This window comes from Equus caballus, chromosome 6 (assembly GCF_041296265.1).
Source record: "Equus caballus isolate H_3958 breed thoroughbred chromosome 6, TB-T2T, whole genome shotgun sequence".
NCBI lineage: Eukaryota > Metazoa > Chordata > Mammalia > Perissodactyla > Equidae > Equus > Equus caballus.
Genome location: NC_091689.1, coordinates 51,928,408 through 51,949,717, shown reverse-complemented (window position 1 = coordinate 51,949,717; position 21,310 = coordinate 51,928,408). Strand labels below are relative to the sequence as shown.

Sequence of the window (21,310 nt, the reverse complement as noted above, 5' to 3'; positions counted from 1 at the left end):
CCCTCTGCACTTAGCCCAGGTGTATAGCCATGGGGTGGAGTGCTCTTGCACCTGCTAGGAGTTCCTTCTTTGTTTGCTACAGTCCTATGGAACTCAAAAATGTAAGCCCTGTTGGCTATCAGAGCCAGGAATCCAGAAACCTATTCCTAGCGCAGTAGCCACATAAAGCTGGGCTACCTGATGTGCATACAAGCTCCTTCCAGGGAGCTGGTATCTGGGAAGGATCCCAGTTAGCCTCTAGATATGTGTTAAATTAGAAGCTTGACCCTTAGGCAGCAGGTTTTAAAGTATGCAAATAGACTTCTTTCAGGGAAAGACTGGAAAGATGGGTGTTTTTGATTGCTCCCTCAGCACTGAGCCCTGGGAGGATAGACAGCTAAGAATTGCTTCTTTGTTTGCTACAGTCAGGTGAGACTCATGAATGTCAACCCTATTGACTATCAGAGCCAGACAATCTAGGGACCCGGGCCCATTTGCAGCCACTAAAGCTGAGGCACAGATGTGTGTACAAGATCCTTTCAGGGAGATACAAGTAGTTTGGAGCAGGAGTAAGGGAGAGGATGGAGGAGGCATCTGCTGACTTCCCTGGCCTGCGGTGATAGCCACAGCGAGTCCTCTGGAGCCTGCTGAGAACTGTTTCTTTGTTGACTATATTCTTTTTTTTTTTTTTTTTAAGATTGGCACCTGGGCTAACAACTGTAGCCAATCTTTTTTTTTTTTTCTTCTGCTTTATCTGCCCCCCCCCCCCCCCCCTGCACATAGTTGTATATCTTAGTTGCAGGTCCTTCTAGATGTGGGATGTGGGACACCACCTCAAGGTGGCCTGATGAGCGGTGCCACGTCCGCGCCCAGGATCTGAACCCTGGGCCGCCGCAGTGGAGCACGCGAACTTAACCACTTGGCCACGGAGCCAGCCCCCGTGTTGACTATATTCTTGTGGGTCCTGTGGATGCAAGCCCTTTGGCTTTCAGAACTAGGTGTTTTGGAGGTCCTTCTCTCAGGTGGGCATCTTAAAAGTTGAGGTTTTAGATGTGGGGTCCAAACTCTTCACTCCTCAGGAAGGAGCTGGGAGTTGAGGATTGCCTCCTGATTGTATGTTGCTATGCCTGAGGTAGAGTTTATGACCAGAGTGTTTCTCAGTCTTTCCTACCCATTTTGATGTGAGTATTTTCTCATTTGTCCAATGTATATGAGTCACTCAGCTAGTTTCTGAATTTCTTTCAGAGGTAATTTCTCCATATGTAGCTGTTCATTCACTCTTTCTGTGGGAAAAGAGGAGTTCAACAGCCTCCTATGTTGCCATCTTGGACTGGAACACTCCTGTCTGTCTTTTTAAATAAACATAATTGAGGTATAATTTGCACAAAATAAAAATGCAACATTTTTAGTGTACACCTTTATTGGAATTTTGACAATATATATAGCTGCATGGCTAGAACATCAATAAAGATATGGAACGTTTCCACCACCGCAATGAGTTTCTTTGTGCCTTTTGCAGTCCACCCTCCACCTCACCATCCCTACCCCCCAAGTAACTACTTATCTGCTTTTAGCCACTATGAGGGAGTTCTTTGACTTCTAGAATTTTGTATGTATGCGGTCACACAATATGTACTGTTAAATGTAAGGCTTCTTTAAGCAATGCTTTTGAGGTTCATCTATTTTGTTATGTCTATCAGTAATTTGTCCCTTTTTATTCCTGAGTGGTATTCTTGAGTAGTATTCCTGAGTAGCATGGATACAACACATTTAAAAAAAATCCTTTTACTTGTTGATGAACATTTGAATGGTTCCCAATTTTTGACCATTATGAATAAACTGTTATCAACATTCAACATATATGTCTTTTTCCGGGTATATGATTTCATTACTCTCGGATAAATACCCAAGAGTAAAACTCAAATCATATGGTAAGTGTATGTTTAACTTTATTAAAAACTGCTAAAGAGTTCTCCAAAGTGGCTGTTCTATTTTATATTCCCACCAGCATTGTATGATGTTTCTTATTGGCTCACACTGTTATGGAGGCTGAGACTTCTTACAATCTGCTATCTTCAAGCTGGAGACCTGGGAAGGCTGGTGGTATAATACTAGTCTGAGTTTGAAGGCCTGAGAACCATGGGAGCCAATAGTATAAATCCCAGTCCACGGGCAGGAGACCAACATCCCAGTTAAAGCAGGAAAATGGGAAGGTAATGAATCCTCCTCCACTTTTACTTCTATTCAGGCCCTCGTTGGATTGAATGATGCCCACCCACATTGGGGAGGGCAATCTGCATTACTGAGTTCACTGATCCAAATGCTAATCTCGTCTGGAAACACTTTCACAGACACAACCCAAAGTAATGTCACTTCGTGATGCAGTCAAATTGACAAATTAAAATTGACCATCACAGCCATGCTTTTATGGATTTTAATATATTATGATCTCTATATTAGTCACATCTAAATAGCCATTTCTCTCTACTCTTATTTTTTCTGCTTAGTATTTTTTTGAAAATAGAACTAAACTCTCCAATTGTGTAAGTGCATATTCTCCCTGAATTTCTAAGGTATTGCACTTTGAAAAAGTCTTCTTATATTTCTGAACTCAGTATTTAGTTTAAGAATGAATGCTGTATAACATAACTAAGTTTTTTCTCATAGAATTATATGTAATCGATTTTAAACTAGTCGGCCTCTGGAGCAGACAGTATTTTCCAAAGATGGCCCCAATAGTGTGTCCTGTGCTACATGCTGTTCTAGAACTTTGCCACTTTTCTGTCAAGAGGTGGATCCTAGTTCCCCTTGCCTTAAATCTGCAGGGGCTTGTGATTTGCTTTTGACCAATAGAATGTGGTGAAACTAACTATGTGACTTCTGAAGCTTGGTCATAAAAGGCAATGAAGCGTCTGCTGTGTTTGCTGAAACATTTGTTCTTAGAAACCTGGCCAATTATGTTAGCAGCCTGACTACCTTGAGGCCACCAAGCTATGAGATACACAAACCACATGGCACTGGCAATTGTAAATTCTCTGGCTGGCGTTCCTATTTTAAATTCTCCCACTCCAAGTGCCGGATAGGTGAGGAGGTGATCTTTCACATGATTCCAGTCCCCAGCCGATCTTACCAGCCAAGGTCTCACACATCATGGAATAGAGATGAGCCATCCTGCTTTTTCTAAATGCTTGACCCATAGACTCCATGAGCATAATAAAATGATTGTGTTTTTTTGCCATAGAGTTTGGGGCAGTTTGTTAATGCAGCAATAGGAGCTGGAACAACATCTGAAAAAAACGTGCTTACTTATTGAAGCTATTTTTATTTGGTATAGTTTAGTGTATTTTTTAAATAATATAATTCCTCTTTTTTCTTTTCATTTTATCCCTGTTCTTACAAAAAGAAGGAAATTTCTTCAGACACTCTGCGGCTGATCATGTTACCTAAAATATTTTCTTCATTTCCCAAGAATTTTTGCTTACTTTTCAATATCATGTTACTTAATATGCACAGCTTCTTAAATGTTTTAACTTCTTTGTGGTTGGTAGCTTTTACTAACTTGTAATCATTTGTATCAAAGATTCCTATACCTACTCTACCTTACATCAAATACAATCAGGTTTTTGCTTAACCATTTTCCTGAAATTGTTCTTTAAAGGTCACCAATGACTTCCATGTTGCTAATTCCATGCTCAATCCTATCATTCGATCTATCAGTGTCATTTTATAGGGTTAATTAAAACCTCCTACTTAAAATATTTTATCCCTTGGCTTATGGGACACCATCATTTCCTGGTTTTCCTCCTAGTTCACAGGTGACTCCTACCAGATTCCTTTTTCCATTTCTTCTTTTTCTGTCAATCTCTAAATTCTAAGAATTCCAAGAACTCTCTTGTTTTGCCCTTCTTTTCTTCATCTAAACTAACACTTGGTGGTCTCATGCAAATTCGTGGCTATAAAATAGCTTTACATGTTGAACATGCATTTAGATCTTCAGTGATCTCATCTGTGAACCCCAGCTTTATGTACCCAACTGCCTACTCAACATCTCTAGCTGAATGTATAATTAAAGTCTCAAACTGACATATCTTTAGAAAATTTCTTGATCTACACCCATACAGAATACTGCTCCTCTTTTACAGTTATTTCCATCTCAGCAAAAGACAACTTCCAGAAACAAACAAAACATAATCTTGGAGTCATCCTTGTCACTCCTTTTTTTCTCGTACTCTGCATCAAATCTATCAGCAAATCTTTTTAACACTGTATTTAAGATGTATACAAAATCCAATCAGTTCTTACAATAATTCCATGTCCATGCCATCATCATCAGAATTAAACCATTTATTACCACCATGTCCTAGTCCAGCATCATCTCTTTCCTGGTTTATCACAAAAGTCTCTCTGGTTTCTTGTCTTCTACTTTTCCAAAGCTAGACTCTGTTCTCAATAAGAGTAATATTCTTAAATATAAATTAAATCATGCCACTTCTCTGCTTTAAATCCTCCAAAGTCTTCAAATCTCACTCAAGTAAAAGTCAAATTCTTCTAATGTCTCTGAGGTCCTACATGATTTCCTCCCACACACATGCAGTTCCTTCTTTGACCTCGTCTCTTAGTGGTCTCACTTTCCCTCTCTCTGCACCAACCACATTGACTTCCTTCCTCTTCCTCAAACAGATTTAGGTAACATCAATGTTAGCACATTAGTACCTGCTATTCCTGTGTCTGGAATACACTTTCTCCAGATACCACATGGTTCAGTCATTTAGTTATTTTAGATCTTCTCTCAAATGCCACCTTCTGGGTGAGTCATTCTCTAATCATCTTACTTAAAATTTCAACCTCCTTCCTCACACACTTCCCATTTCCCTTCTTCTCTTTTGTTTGAAACTTCCTAAACATTGTATTTTATACTTGTGTATTATATATGTTATTAATTATTTGCTTATAGTGCATCTTCTCATACTAAAACATAAACTCGTTAAAGGCATATATAAAAATAGTTGTGTTTGCTGCTGCATTCCAGTTCCTAGAGGTCTGACACAAAGAAGATATTCAATAAATATTTGATATCTGAGTAAATAAAATAATCCTCTTTTAGCATATTATGTTCTCCCGAATTCCCTTCTGTATATTTCAATTTCAGTTTTGTTTGCCTTTTGTATCTGCATATTATAATTAGTCTTTCTTTTAGTTATGGATTTTCTTTGTGAATTCACCTAGAGCATGTTTCTTGATGAGTTATCCAACTTATTTATTTCTTTGACTCCTCCTTGGTCTACATGATATCTCCCTTTTTTTTTTTTAAGTATGTCATCTCATTTTTTTTTTTTTTTTGGCTAGGAAAGATTTGCCCTGAGTTAACATCTGTTGCCAATCTTCCTCTATCTTTTTTTTTTCCTTCCTGAAAGCCCTAATATGCAGTTGGATATTCTAGTTGTAAGTCCTTCTGTGTGAGCCACCACCACAGCATGGCTACTGACAGATGAGCAATGTGGTTCTGTGCCAGGGAACTGAACTCCAGCCACCAAAGCAGAGTGCATTGAACATTAACTACTAGGCCATCAGGGCTGGCGCTTCCCCATTGTTTTTTGAATGTCACTGAATTTGGACTACTTTGGCAAGAAAAAATACAGCAGTTGCATTATCACAAAGAGCATGTTTAATTGACCTTCCCTGGCTTGACCTCATTAGAATTAAGATTGATTTACTAAATTCAGTTCAACATATGAGAAAGTTTTGGAAAATTCACACATCTCACCTTATACTCTGTGAGGAAAATAAAAATGTTATGCACATTTCTGTTTGGGGTGAGAGAGAGAGGGAAATTTGGAACAATAAAATATTATTACCATCCATATGCTAAATAATTCTGTTCTGATAATCTATTGCTGCATAATAAAACCATCCCAAAGTTTAGTAGTATAAAGCATTTCATTGTGCCTATGGATTCTATGGTTCAGGTCTTTGGAGTGGGTGTTGCAGGGATGGCTTCTTTCTGCTTCACGATGTCTAGAGCCTCAGCCACAAAGACTTGAATGCCTGGGAATATTCAAATGATTGAGAGCTGAAATCATTTACAGCAGAGCTGAGAAATAGAACATTTGGCAATGATGTAAATGTTCTATATGCAGAAGCCAAAAGCCACATATGACTGTTGAGCATTTGAAATGTGATAAGTGAAACTGAGAAACTGAACTTTTAATCTTATTTAATTTTTCTTTTAAGATTTTTATTTTTCCTTTTTCTCCCCAAAGCACCCTGGTACATAGTTGTATATTTTAGTTGTGAGTCCTTCTAATTGTGGCACATGAGATGCCACCCCAGCATGTCTTGATGAACAGTGCCATGTCTGTGCCCAGGATCTGAACCAGCGAAACCCTGGGCCACGGAAGCAGAGCGCACGAACTTAACCACTTGGCCATGAGGCTGGCCCTCAAATCTTATTTAATTTTAATTCATCTAAATTTAAATAACCGTATATGATATGTGACTAGTGGCTCTCAAATTGGACGACACAAATGTAAAGTCATCTTGGTTCATGTCTGGTACCTGGAATAAAGAGACTTAATAGCTGGGCTCACAGGGGCCATTGACCAGAGGGCCTGTGTGTAGCTCTCTGTTTGGTTCGGGTGCTGTTGCTTCAGAGTAGTTGTACTAACTGCACGTGCCTCAGGCTCTAAGAGTAAATGCTCCAGTGATCAAGAACAAAGCTGCATGGCTTTTTGTGGCTTAGCTTCAAAATCTCTATAGTGTCATCTCTGCCATTTTTTATTAGTGGAATTAGTCCTAAATTATCCTAGATTCAAGAGGAACGGATATGTACTCCAAATATCAGTAGAAAGAGTGTCAAAGAATTTGCGGCATGTTTTAAAACAGCCACAGATTCTGAAAAGATTTTGGTATAACATCAGAGAACAGGCTTTCTGCATTTTCTTAAACTTTGGGTATTTTATAAATAATCTGCACTGGTGAGGTTGGTAAGGAAGATATATGCTGATCAGAAACTTTAGATGTATGTTGCATTTTATAGATTGGAACTTAAGGTTTCTAACCACAGGATGATTAACGAATCAAATGGATAAATGAATCAAAATGAATACATTTTAAGGATGACATTATAAAACCGTAAAAGAAAATTTGTCTCACTTTGCATGTTAACAAATGGGGATTTAAATTATACAAATTTTAAGGCGAAACTTTACATGTCAAATATAAATCACTGCCAGTAGCAGCAGGGGATTCCTTGAAAATCATTAGCTGATATCCTTGAGAAAGATAGATGTAGACTTTACAACTCAACAGAGAACCTTTTTTGGAGTACACCTTGGGGCTTTCCAGACTCTGCTAGCCGCCATCAGTAAAACAGAAAGGAGACTCTTGTTGGACATCACAGCTTTGGATGAACTTCGCATACATCTCTTTCACCTGCTGCTTCTTTGCTCAGTATGTTCTATGATATATTATTGAGCGTTACTGAAAATATCTGCCTGGTTTAAGTTGAAAAAAAATTACTTTGTTTGCATTAGACATAGAGACTACATATTTAATAATTATAATATATTGATAATACATTTTACATTAGGCACTATACAAGATATCTTAGATTATTCCATTTTTAAATTTTGTTAATGTGTTGGATAAATATATTAGAATATGTTAATATGTTGGATAAATATATTAATATGGAATATAAATGCATAAAAGACTGTATTATGTATTTATCTGTGTATCAATGTAGATGTGTAAACATTTAAATACACAAACAATACAGATTTATTCCCTAAAAATAATGATCAATTGATCATTTAAAACGAGGAAGGAAAACTCAAACAAAAATAACTAATAGAGCCTACAGTTTAATGAAAACTTTGACACTATGAAAATAAAGTCAATTGAAAGTCACATGTGGTTGAGTTGTTTCTGAAAACAAGCTTTGATCTATAAATGTTTTCAGTAACAAGCATTAAGCAGCCATGACCATCAAAAAAGTATTACAACCATTAGACCTAGACTCTGACTTTGACTCTTTGGAAGAAAAATTCAAATTTTGTTCAATTGCTCAACTGGATAAGAAAGGTGAGGACAAACATTAGAAAAAGCAGGATTTCAAGAGATGCTAGTAATAGAACACAGAATTTCATTCAATGAGAGTCCCAAAGCAAAGAAACACAAGAAAAAAGTGTTTCAAAGGAAAAACAAATCATGAACCACCACTCAGATTGCCGGATTAAATGTAAGAAAGACTCCTCTTAAAAAAATACAATTAGAAGCAAGTGAAGAGTAGCAAGACAAATACTGAAAAGCATATTTAGGCAAAACATTAATAAGCTCTCAAAATGAAATAGGAGTAGAATTTGGAGAACAATTACAATGCTTTCTCTAAGAAAGGAAAGAAAATATTGCAAGGAAATAGTAGAATTCTCAGCAATAAAATTAATAGACAAATTTTCAACATTACAGAGAGTAACTTAAAAAGTCAGTTGTATAATATTTAGTAGAATAAAAGATAAAGCGTAGGAAAATAGCCTAGATATTGCAGGCCTCAAATTAAGAGATTTTAAATGGGTGTGTGAAAATCAAATATCTGGAGAACAGTCCATGAGGCTCTCATCTTGCAAAGAATATAATCTCTTTAGGACAGTGGCTCTCAACACAGGGTGATTTTTGCCCCCTAGGAGCCTTTTGGCAATGACTGGAGATATTTTAATTGTCACAACTGGCCACTAGCATTTAGTGTAGTATTGTCAGATTTAGCAAATAATATCACAGGAGGTTCAATTAAATTGAAATTTCATATAAAAATAGATATCTCTTGGGAAAAGTATAGCATAAATATGTCATAATATATGTCTGCTATGGAGGACCAAGTTTACACCTAGGGAGCCTTGATAATCAGATAGATAGACATTGTCAATTATTTGTTGCTTGTCTGAAATCCAAATTTAATTAAGCATCTAGTATTTTATCTGGTAACTGTACGAGGACAGGGATGTTGCTAAACATCCTCAAATGTACATAACAACCCCCACAATAAAGAATTACCTGGCACAAAATGTCAATAGTACCAAGTCTGAGAAACGCTGCTTTAGGAAGATATAAGAGTGAAAAGCACAGATTCAGTAATGGCAATTACAACTGAAAAGATAAATATTCCATACAACACTGTCCACATACCACCTGACTTCTTCATCTCTGAATTGTGTAACTTGCCAAGACAAGTTTCTGTGATTTCTGCACATGCAACTCTAGCTCACACGTGTTCCCAATCAGGCATTACTTTGAGACAGAAAGGAGTTGGGCTGTCCTTCAATGGATTGCTGATCAATGAGCTCTTGTGATGGCCTCTAGTTAAAATAACTTGCTGGGGCCGGCTTGGTGACATAGTGGTTATGTTCACGCACTCTGCTTCGGCAGCCCAGGGTTCACAGGTGCAGACCTAGCACTGCTCATCAAGCCATGCTGTGGCAGCATCCCAAATACAAAACAGAGGGACATTGACACAGATGTTAGCTCAGGGTCAATCTTCCTCACACACACACACACACACAAAGGCAAAAATAACTTGCCAGTGACAAGTTTACAAAATAGAATTTCTTTTTTTGAGCTAGAGACTAGAAATCCTCAAAGCTGTGTCCCTGTTTACAGGATTCTCTTCATTTCTTAGCTCCCATAATTTTGTTAGTAGCTTGTTCTTGGCAATCTTCTCCTGGGAACTGAAATCTTGTTTGAAATCTCAGGTATGTACCATTATCTCTCTGAAGCTCTCAGCCTGAATTTCCCAATATTTTCTTTAATGAATTAAAGGTTTTGTGTTTTACTTTTCTTCCTTTCTTTTATCAAGATATGGGATACTCTGGTGATTCATTCTGGCATTTTTGCCAAATGATAAGGGTAGATTTAAACCCCAAAATGACATAACCTTCATAAAACAAGATTGCTCCCTTTCCTCTCAGTCCTCTGTAGCTGCTTCAGTGATCTCAGAGTGTGGTGTTATTTTGTTACACAGCTTCCCCTCCTGTGCTACTTACCTCTTGGAATTCGTCTCTCAATCCCAAAGCAAAACACATCTTAATGTGAGAGAAAGAGACATTTTTTTGAAAGCTACTTTTGATAGATTTAGACCCCTCTGGCAAGAAATACTACATCTGTGCTTGCCTGTTTTTTTTTTAATCATTAATAATGTTTGGTATAGGGTGAGATAGTTGTTTTGTACCAGTCTGCTTTGACAATTCAATACTATATGTTAACATAGATCGATAGCTCAGTCAGATTGTCTTTAAGACCCGTAAATTATAATTACAAGGCACTTTTTGGCAAGAAAAGGAAGAGAAATAAAAAAAATATAAGAATTTGATGCTGGGATGAAAACCTCTACATCCATGTTATAAAATGGCTAAAGATTTGCAGTACTCTTAACGAGTTTTGGAGGAAATAGATGTTGACCTAGGAACTTAGATGATCAGATAGACAGACAACATCAAGAAGAAGGAAATTTAACCAAAAATACTATTCCTTACCTATAGTTAGCAGCCCTGTTGAAAACTAGACATTTAAAGGAGGAAAACAGAATGTTGGAAGAGAAAGATGTTTTTCCAGTTACTGGAAGTCTTCCCATGATTACTTGATCACCTAGGAATATTTTTATGCTCACCTTCAAGGTAACTCAATGGATGACCATTGATTTCCCAAAGGATTATACAGGTGGTTCCTGGCAGTAGTCAGGTGACCCTGAAATCCAGAGGGTATGCTGGAAGAGCTGTGACACTTTATGGAAAAACTGGCAGAAACTTGATGAATTCTTGCTAGCACGGATGCTTGGAATAATAATCTCTAATGCTGGATACTAAATGGAAAAATTAGGTCGACAGCTGATGCTCAATGTCTCCAACGATTGCACATTTTTGGGAGCAGTCTCTTCCAAAGTGTGCAAAAACTAACTTAATGCAATGTGTAACGGCGGAAGTTAGGCAGAATCATCCTGCAAGGAGTGACTGCATCACCCCTTCTCCAAGTAACATTTAGTACTCCCTCCATAACACTAGAAGTGTTACAGGTGCAGGCAAACACTAGATTAACTGTATGATGAACAGAAGGATAGGTAATTTAATGTCGTTGTCACAGACCATGAAAGGTGCTGTGATATAGTAGACTCCACAATCTTGGGGACCTTATGTAACCTTGGTCTTGGTGGAGGTGTTAGGAGAAATTCTCCATAGGTTTATTGCATTTCTGCATGGCCTAGGTCTTCTCTTCTGAGTAAAGGGCATGTTTGATTAGCAAACGGCAGGTTCTGGACTAGGGTGAGGAGTGTAAGTCACCTAGGAGGCAAAATTTAAGGAGCTGCTTGGTCTTAGGCCTCTTCAAGTGTGGAGTCAGCACTTGATTTAGTGCCTCCTTAACTTTTTTGCCATTGGTGGCTCACTTGCCTCACTCTAGACCTGGCCCTGGCACAGAACCTTGGAATTTAGAAATAGCATATCCCTCTTGGTCAGAAGGCATATTTCTTTAAAGACAGAGCTCCTTCCTTTCCCCAGAAACATCTGCTTACGTTCCAGTGTCAAGATAAGGTCTCTTTCTCTCCCCAGAAGGGAAGATGGATGTGTCATTCATAGTGTTCAGAGTTTATAAGATCAGAATTTCCTAATTTCAGGATTCCACTCTTGTGATGCACCCCCACTACATGCACAAGTGACATCTGGCCCTCAGCTTATCTCCCTGAGGGGATTGGAGCTTGGGGAACCAGTGCTACAATGTTCTTCTGGCTGCTGCTGCTTCTGCTGTGAATAATAAATAGTCTCATGTCTTTTGTACTACAAGTGGCAGGCTAACGTTAGCTTACAGCTATTTTGGCAATAAGGTTGGGGCACTGGCAAACCATGGCCTTCTAGGGAGAATGTTGAGGGCTCTGCATGTTGATTTGTAGGATTTGAGGAAGTCCATAGGAATTAGTGGCTGGCATGTGGATCAAACCTCACGGTCATTTGGTCAGCAAATGATCTTCTAATCTGTTGCTCATTAATGAGTAGGATTGAGAAGTGCTTGAAAACTGAGTAAGGTGGTAGGATGGAAACAAGCACTTTTAGTTTTTGTTCTTTACTACAGGTAACAAGAAGGGGAAGGATTAAGGATTCCCCAATGCTGGTACAGACCTTTGGGTAGATTTAAAACATTGGATGTTTATTCAGTTCAGTCATGAGCAGCCACCGCAGTGCTTGAATTTGAAAGTAAATTTATTTTGCCTACTGGCACAATTGTCTCTGTTCTCATAAGTATTCATAAGTTTCCGTGCCAAGTATCTGTATCACCCTGCTCCCTTCTTCCCCTCTATTCTTATCTCAGCTTCTTCAGGAATTTGGGCTGAGGTTGAGATCTCTCTGCCCCTAGTGGGGAACAAAAACTCTGTGCACCCATCCAAATATATGTGAAAATGTCAGAGTGTGCTTAAGTCACCATTCTGCTGGTCCTGTGGGGGGAAGAAGTGCTGGGCACAGGGATAAACACAGGTGCTGGGAACAGAGGGTGGAGCCACAATGGCATGTGAGGGGGCAGAAAAAGAGAAACTCTGAGACTGCAGACTCCCAAGACCCTGGGAGAAGCACAAGAAAGGAGAGAGACACTGGGGTGAGAAGTCAAGAGAAAAAGGGCTCCCTGGATGCTCCAGCCATTCCCCTCAGCCTAGCCTCATTCTCCTGCATTCCATAAACCGCAGCCAGAAGACAGCAGGATCTCCTATTATGGCTCCTAACAAGCAAATGTCTTAACTTTTCTATTTCTATAGGGAAAAATAAAAAAGAAGTGACTGAGTTCAACTGATAAAGTTTGAACAAACATTGCATTAAAGAAAAAAAATTTAGACTTTTTTAGATAGGGCTTTTTGGGGTCATTCAATGCATTTCTCTTTGTTATTTTTATATCTGTATGTATAGTATGATGTTAAATACTTACTTTTGTCTCATAAGTGCCAGAGAGAATCATCCAGGGTTGCAAGTAGCAAAATGTGTTCGTGGGACAAACTCCCCTGCCGTTTGCCATTGGTGGGTAGATCCACATTTATCATGAGTGACTCTCCCCTCTGATGTCTAAAATTTTCCTTATGAACTTTTTGGGTGTTGGAAACAGAGCAAATCCCTCTGTCCAGGATAATATAAAAAATTACTCTACATATTTTTTTAAAAAACAAAAATCTTGACCAATTCTCAAGGGAAAAAACAATCAACCAATGTCATCCCTCAAATAATTTATATACTGAAGTGATCAAAGACATTAAAGCAGCTATTATAGCTATCCTCTATGAGGTAGGAGTGCACACTCTCAAAATCAATGCAAAGAAAAATTTCTCAGTAGAGAAATAGGAACCATATAAAATAATGAAATAAAAATTTTAGGACTGAAAAACATATCCGAAATTTTTAAAAATTACTGTTTGTGATCAATAGGAGAAAGGAAAAGCCAGAGAATTGCCTCATTTCTTCTAATATATACACTGTTCTTCAGTGACCTCATCTAAACCGATAACTTCTACTGCACTTACACCAGATTCAGAAAATACTTGGCCCACATGCTACAAGTCTGTTTTCAACCAATCCCCAGGTTTGGCACTAACCTCATTTATTTTCAGGCATCCACCCTTAATTGATCCATTGGAACTCAAAATAAAACTTCTTTTTCCATACTACATAGATACTGAGTGCCTATTTTGAGTCCACTAATACTTTCTTCCTGGCTAACCTTTGTTAATCATTCTAACAGTCTATAATAAAATTCCATGCTAAAATCTGCTGGAAATTAACAAGAAAATGGGAAGAAAAATTGGAAAAATAGTGACTGACAGAATAGTTTTACAATTTTAAAAGAGATCAAGTGAAGATCTCAGAACTACTTTCCTACTTAGGAGAAAATCCCTGAGACAAGGGGCTTAATGGAGCCAGGATAAGGTATCCTAAAATCTGACGTTCTCTGGTACAAATTCTTTACAAGAGTGAGGGTTCTTACTGCACATTATATTAAAATCACTGATGAACATGAAATATTTCTCTCTGAGATAAGCTAACTAGTTAATTCTGTAAGTTAATGATTCCCAACATTGCTGTATTATTTCTTGAAATGTATTAAAGAGCAAAAAGAAATTTACAAGGGACTTGGTGTAACTGTCTCATTTTACAAGAGGAAGCTGAGGTTTGCCTGTGATTAACCCACAGTTAGTAGCAGAGCTAGAACTAGAATCCGCATCTTCCCACTTCCACATCTGCATACCGCTACAAGGAACTCATTGCTCCCACTTACAAATGCAGAGCAACTTCAAAGTAAATTTCTACCATGTTAGCATATCATTTACACTATTGCATATACATACTGCACAATAAAATGCATGCAGTGCCAACTAATTTCACATAAACTCATACTTATCCTTTTGCTAAAATCTAATTTAATCATTACCAAAGCATGGGTAACTGTGTCCATCTCCCACAGAAACAAAGTTGAGAGGAGTAAGATTTCCTATTCTGTCTGTGGAAGGAGGAAATTGACCTCCCAAAGATTTCCACATCCTAATTCATCCCAACTCTAATCCCTGGAATCCAGGAAAATGTTAAACTACAAGACACAGGAGAATTTAAGTTGCTGATCAGTTGAACTTCAGTTAGAGAGAACATCCTATATTATCCAGGTGGGAACAGTATAATCAGCAGGGTCCTTAAATGTGGAAGAGGGAGGCAGAAGAGTCATTGTCAGAGTGAAGTGATGTGAGAAGACTCAACCAGCTGTTGCTGTCTTTGAAGATGGAAGGGGGCCATGATCCAAAGAGTGTGAGCAACCTCTAGACACTGGAAAAGGCAAAAAAATTGAATTCTTCCTCAGAGCTTCTAGAAAGAAACACAACCCTGCTGATGCCTCGATGTTAGCCCAGTGAGACCTATTTTTGACTTCTGAGCTATAGAACTGCAAGGTAACAGATTCATTTTGTTTTAAGTTACTAAATTTGCATTGATTTACTACAGCAGTAATAGAGAAATATACTGCCCACAGGTTCATTCGATGCTTCCCTGTGACCTCTGTCAAGCTTTGGAGCCTGGTTATAAAATGTCTACCAGAGGGGAATAAACTTATTATGCGTACTAATCCAAGGCAACTAAGCAATTTGTTCCCCTGTGAAATAAAAACAGCTCTCAAAATTTAATTAAAACGAATATTTATTGAACTCATATTAAATGAAAACTGGTTAAGAAATGCACCCACATGTCAAGTTCTTGCCACTCAGCCCAGCATCAATGCCTTGTTGTTTCTGCTGGGCTGGGAACACCATTCTATGTTTCACTCGTTTCTGTGATTATGCAGTCCTCTATCGTGTAGCAGTAGCGTGTTCTGAAGCTCAGAATCTTCTTAGAAAGTAGTGAGTAGCAGGGTGGTCAGCACAGCTAATGGAGCATTTGTTTCATTTTCTGGCAAAAAGAAAGAAAAAAATGAAATGAGAGATACTCAGTGCTAAAAAGATCATCCCCATCTTTCCCATTTACCACTGACCTTGGGCATGTGACAATTTTTTTAAGGTGTAAATTCCTTATCCTCCCTCCCTCCCTCCCCTTGTGCCTCAAGTGAGATATTTACACACTGTCTGGGTATCCATTTTACTTCACGAAGAAACCATTTTAGTGGCTTCCCAAACAGCCAAGAGTGAGGCCAAGTATTAAAATTGACACCTTCTCATTCAGACCCCCAAGGCTTTACAGTTTTTGCCTGAATTCTATCTTTTATGCATTGGAAAATCTGATGCCTTTTCTTCAGGCTCTGCCTTGAAAAGATTCCATGGACTGGACTGGAATCCATATCCTAGAGAGACAGGAAGGAAGGGATCTTGGAAAACTAAAAAGAGAGGACTTATTGATCCTATACTTATTTGGTTATTGAAAATGCAGACAATTAGACTTGGAAGGTAAACCTCAGGGAGAAAAGAGGTTATCTTTAACCTCCATGTTAGATTTCATAGCTGATCTCAGCATCTGGGAAAGTTGTTAAGTTTGGAATCCTTTCCCAGTGGATTAAAACCAGCACTGAAAATGGCATGAAATCTCCAATACAGTATTAGAGGCAAGGGAGAAGAAACTTACAAAAAAGCCCTGAGACAGACTCATTGGTTCCTTTGGAAGTGATGGGCTCATCTGCAATTAAAGAAATGGTTTTTATTCACTTTCAGTTATGTGTGTCTAGCATTCAGTGTGTGCAGTCAGCCAATAGCCTCAAGTAGCCCTGGTTAACGTAGGACTCCACTGAGTCTGTGGCACTGAAACTTTCCTTCTCCTAACTGCCACAGCACTCTGCCATGCCTGAAATCTTCCCAGCAGAAATGGAACGCAAATGGACTCCACGAGAATGATTTGGGTGAAGGGCTGGTCTCCACTCACACTTGGAAGCCCTGAAAGTAGCACATAAACTGGTCATATCCTCATGTGTAAGAGCCATATTCTCTCTTCTCCCGCAAAAGTAAATTAAGCTCAGTGAGTGTGGCCCCTGGCTGAGAAGGGTGTTAACACAGGCAGAGTACCTACCAGATACCCACTTCTTGAGTCTGTCCTGGAAAACCTCCCAAGAAAAAATTTCCCAAAGACCAAGAATAGGCATAAAAGTCGAATATCTTCAGTGTTACCTGGTGCTTTAGTCATGGGCTCTTCAGAATAAACACTGGTGACATTTGCTAGAGAAAAGGAAGTAAGTTTCTTAATTTGAAAGGTTAAAACCTCCATGGATTTTCTCTTTCTGTTAAAAACCAAAGCTTCTCAGTTTATTGGTAATTGCCATCGTCAGAAAGCGTCTCCTGATTGGCAGGTTAGGAAACAGGTTAGTTCCATGATATTAGCTGAAATGACTAGATGGATCTGGGCCATGAGAATGTTTCTTGCTCTCATACTCAAACAGGAGAGTTTTCCTGACACCCCATGGGTTGTAAAAGGAAGGAAGACATAGGTAACTTAATAACCTTCCACTACATGCTGTGCTATTTTAATGCAACCAATACGAGGCAGAGAACTGTTCTGCGAGGGAGGTATGTTCTGCAAAGGGGATTAGTGGAAGGGCAAGAATTTAAAGCCAGAGAACCAACCCTTTTTTAACAGGCCTTTCAGCCCCCACTAAAATACAATTTCTAGATTCCCCTACTACTACCTGCAATCCTCCAATACACTTAGAGCAGTGCTAGAATGTAGTAGATATCAATAAATATCAACTATTATTTGTAGGGATAAGAATCAGATTACTTAGAAATTTGCTTTTGTAGGTAAGTCCCAAGGGTCTTTCTTAGTGAAAGTCCCAGGCATCCCTCAAACTATTGGGGTTTGTTTGTAGGTGCGGAAGGCATTGAAATCTTATGACCCCTTGGCTAAGTCCCAGATAGAAAAAATGAAAAATGATGGAGGCTTGAGAGAAGGACGGGCAGAGATAAAAACACTGCTTAATTCATGAAGCTCTTAAATCCTTTTTTCTTCTGTTCAGTCTAAATTCAAATGAGATTTACACTTATAGCCTTCATCTAAAATTTTCCCTATGAGAATTGAATTGTAATCAACTGAAAAAGAAAAGGAAATTCTTAACATTTTTCTTGCCACCACATCCATCAACCCCTTGGAGATACCAAGGAGCTCGTCCTCTTTCGAGAAACCCAGAGGGCTGGTCCTGGAGATCAAGTTGGGGCAGATCTCTGGGCTGGAGCTAAGCTGGTATTTAAATAGTTTCATCTCCTGACACTCTGGAAAATGCTTCAATTTGCCTCAAGTTTCAAAGAACTTTTGGCAACATTTACTCCAGTTCAGAGAACAAAGCAGCAAAAGTATCCCTAAATGTCTAAGTTATCAAGGAGCTATAAACAAGGGAAGGGAGGCAGGGCAAAATTTCCGCATTTTTGAAGACAGGAATTCTTACCTGTGGCCTCAGTGGCTTTTTTCTCAAAGCTGAGGGTGTTTGATTCCACACCAGTAGACAATTCTAGGAAAACAAAATGGAAGACAGGTGTGGTTATAAGCTTATGAAAGGAATCAAGTACACTGGAGGAAAGAGATTTTCCCTCAGAAATGCAAAAGATCGGAGCCCGCCAACTCCTGCCCAGGCCCCCTCTGAAGCCAGAACCCTCACTTACCAAAAGCCTGCGTGTTCTTCAAATACACGTCAGTGGTCAGCTCTAGGGAAGTGTTCGATTTGAGGGCAGTGGTCAACTCGAGAGCAGTGGTTGACTCTAGGACAACAGCTGACTCTGGGGCAGTGGTAGATTCTAGCAGGTAAGTGGTTGACTCTAGATCAGTGGTCAAGTCTGGGAGATCAGTGGTAGACTCCAGAGCAGTGGCCGACTCTAGGGCAGTTGTCAATTCCAGGGCAGTGGTTGACTCTAGGGCAGTGGTCGACTCTAGGGCAGTGGCTGACTTTAGATCAGTGGTCGACTCTAGCGCAGTGGCCAACTCTAGGACAGTAGTTGACTCTCGGGCAGTGGATGACTTTAGGGCAGTGGTCAACTCTAGGGCAGTGGTCAATTCTAGGGCAGTGGTCAACTCTAAGGTAGTGGTTGACTCTAGATCAGTGGTCGAGTCTGGCAGGGCAGTGGTTGACTCTAGGGCAGTTGCTGACTGTAGGGCACTGGTTGACTCTAGGGCAGTGGTCGAGTCTGGCAGGGCAGTGGTTGACTCTAGGGCAGTTGCTGACTCTAGGGCACTGGTTGACTCTAGGGCAGTGGTCGAGTCTGGCAGGGCAGTGGTTGACTCTAGGGCAGTTGCTGACTCTAGGGCACTGGTTGACTCTAGGGCAGTGGTCGAGTCTGGCAGGGCAGTGGTTGACTCTAGGGCAGTTGCTGACTCTAGGGCAGTTGTCGAGTCTGGTAAGTCAGTGGTTGACTCTACGGCAGTGGTTGACTCTAGATCAGTGGTTGAGTCTGGCAGGGCAGTGGTTGACTCTAGGGCAGTTGCTGACTTTAGGGCAGTGGTCGACTCTAGGGCAGTGGAGGAGTCTGGTAAGTCAGTGGTTGACTCTAGGGCAGTGGTAGACTCTAGGGCAGTGGTCGACTCTAGGGCACTAGTCAATTTTAGGGCACTGGTTGACTCTAGGTAGGTGGTCGACTCTAGATCAGTGGTTGAGTCTAGTAGGTCAGTAGTTGACTCGAGGGCAGTAGTCAGCTTGAGGGCAGTAGCTAACTCTAGAGGAGTGGCCGACTCTAGAGCAGTGGTCGACACTAAGGCAGTGGTTAACTCCAGGGCAGTGGTTGAGTCTGGTAGGTCAGTGGTTGGCTCTAGGGCAGAGGTCAACTCTAGGGCAGGGGTTGACTCTAGGGCAGTGGTTGACTCTAGGGCAGTGGTTGAGTCTGGTAAGTCAGTGGTTGACTTTAGGGAAGTGGTAAATTCTAGGGCAGTGGTTGACTCTAGCACAGAGTTTGACTCTAGGGAAGTGGCTGACTCTAGGACAGTGGTCAACTCTAGGGCTGTGCTGGAGTCTGATAGGTCAGAGGTTGACTCTAGGGCAGTGGCCACTTCTAGAATAGTGGTTGAGTCTAGGACAGTGGTTAACTCAAGGGCAGGGGTAGACTCTAGAGCAGTAGTCAATTTTAGGTCAGAGGTTGACTCCTGGTCAATGATAACAACTTGGTCAGTGATGAATTCTAGAGGAACCAAAAAAGAAAACAGCTCAAACCCTTTCTGGTGAGAATATTTCCATAATTTCTATACCTTTCCCATTCCCAACTAGATCTTTTTCTGGGCAAAACATGGAACATAAAAGGGTATGTTAAGTCAAATGTGGTCTCACCACAAGTCTCTCTTCCACCATTGCTAGAAAATCCAAAAGACTAACTGCCACCCAGGAATATGCTCAGTGTCCTCTACACCACTCTCCTTTGAGGGGGTTGGTTTAGGAAAGAGCATTTGATATTGTGCTTCTAAATGTGAATTTGTCAAACTGGAACAAAATATTTCAAATATTCCCCCTCTATAATCTTTCCAGTTCCTGAAAACTGAACAAAAACAAAAGGGGGTTCAGAGCAAGGAAAACAGGTGTTTCCAAAGTGCATGAGCAAGAATGGAATTGACCCTAAAGCAGGCTAACCCTATGATTTTTTCATTTAATGGGCTATGTCTAGGACTTCATTTTCCAATCTCCTCCATAGAATGCACAATCCAGATGTTTTGGGGCTTGCCAACCACAAAAGCATCCTAACCATATAAGCCTGATGGATGTACAACTAGGGTCTTCTTGGACTATGGTGAAAGATATGTAGTCACTATGGATGCTTGATTCAGCAGGTTATGGGCACCCTGCCAATGAAGCCAAAATTATTAGCTCTCTAACGCAGTCATTTTGCTTTATCGTTCATTCATATGCAGTAAAGAACCCCAAACCCAGCATCTGATAAACAGAGCTACCAGAGGGAAAGCTGGGGGCAGAAGGATGGGGGAAAGTAACCATTTTAATGCAAATGAATGAACATCCTTCCTCCTGAGAAATGAATTGAATGCAGGAAGGACTAGAAAAAGCGAGACTTTGGGGGAAATCTTCCTTTCTCTCGTTCATGAGGACATCTATTTCTTTCCTGTCTCAATGTGACTCACAAGTTTCCATTCCAGACCCACTGATTTCCTGCGTGTGACTGCGTTAGCTGCTAAAGCACTTGGAATTTTACTGTAAAATGAGGGCACCCCTTAGGACTTTTTAACCTGAATTAAATAGAATAAAGCCTCCTTAGCACTCAATAGCAAATAGGACCAAGGAAAACCATCAGTAATTCTCTAATCACCCATCTTAAGCCCATCTGGCCCAGCCTTCTTACCTTTATGAGGTCAGTTCAAACACATAACCCATTCCTTAGCTTAGCCACTCAACGACCCAGGACCTCAGAGCTCAGCTGCCCATCCCACCTTGAAACCAAGTTGATACAAATTTTACCCATTTCACTTTAAAGTGTTCACTGCAGGTCTCTGACTGTCTCTGTCTGTCTGCCTCTCTCTCCGTACTCATACACACATGCACACACTAAGAAAGGATTTTAGCCCTCTTCTCCAAAGACCTCCAAACAGTCCACTTACGCTGGAATGCGACGGGGTAAGTCACAGCCAGACCGAACCAAGCAGAGAGGACCAAGGCCGTCCTGAGCATGGTGCCGGTGGGGAGTGCAGGAGCCTCTTGAAGGTGTGGAGGCATGTGGCAGGTCCTGGGGGTGCTGGACCCAGAGCTCTGCTGGGCTTTTATGTAACCCTCAGCCTCAGGTCCCTGAAGGCGGCATTCCCAGGTGGTTGTAAAAAAAAGACCTGGTCCACAGAATTAGAATGCCCCTGGAGAGATTGCCAGAAGAAGGAACTGGGGGAGG

The 21,310-nt window shown here is 40.2% G+C and overlaps 1 protein-coding gene across 1 annotated transcript; it reads right to left on the bottom strand.

Annotated features, from left to right (window-relative positions):
• Positions 1 to 5,941: 5,941 nt before the first annotated feature.
• Positions 5,942 to 21,099, bottom strand: LOC138924723 (uncharacterized). Its single transcript, XM_070270342.1, has 5 exons — positions 21,030 to 21,099; positions 18,107 to 19,609; positions 17,893 to 17,955; positions 16,625 to 16,672; positions 5,942 to 6,024 (listed from the first exon to the last, which is right to left on the bottom strand). The coding sequence occupies exons 1-5, from the start codon at positions 21,097 to 21,099 to the stop codon at positions 5,942 to 5,944; spliced, it is 1,767 nt and encodes a 588-aa protein (XP_070126443.1).
• Positions 21,100 to 21,310: the final 211 nt, after the last annotated feature.

Coding starts and splice junctions, on each gene's coding strand:
- LOC138924723 (XM_070270342.1), bottom strand. CDS start 21,099: ATGCTCAGGACGGCCTTGGTCCTCTCTGCTTGGTTCGGTCTGGCTGTG. Junction 19,610..21,029: donor TTACCCCGTCGCATTCCAGC/GTAAGTGGACTG, acceptor TGGTTCCTCTAG/AATTCATCACTGACCAAGTT. Junction 6,025..16,624: donor GCCCATGACTAAAGCACCAG/GTAACACTGAAG, acceptor GAATATTCCCAG/GCATTCAAGTCTTTGTGGCT.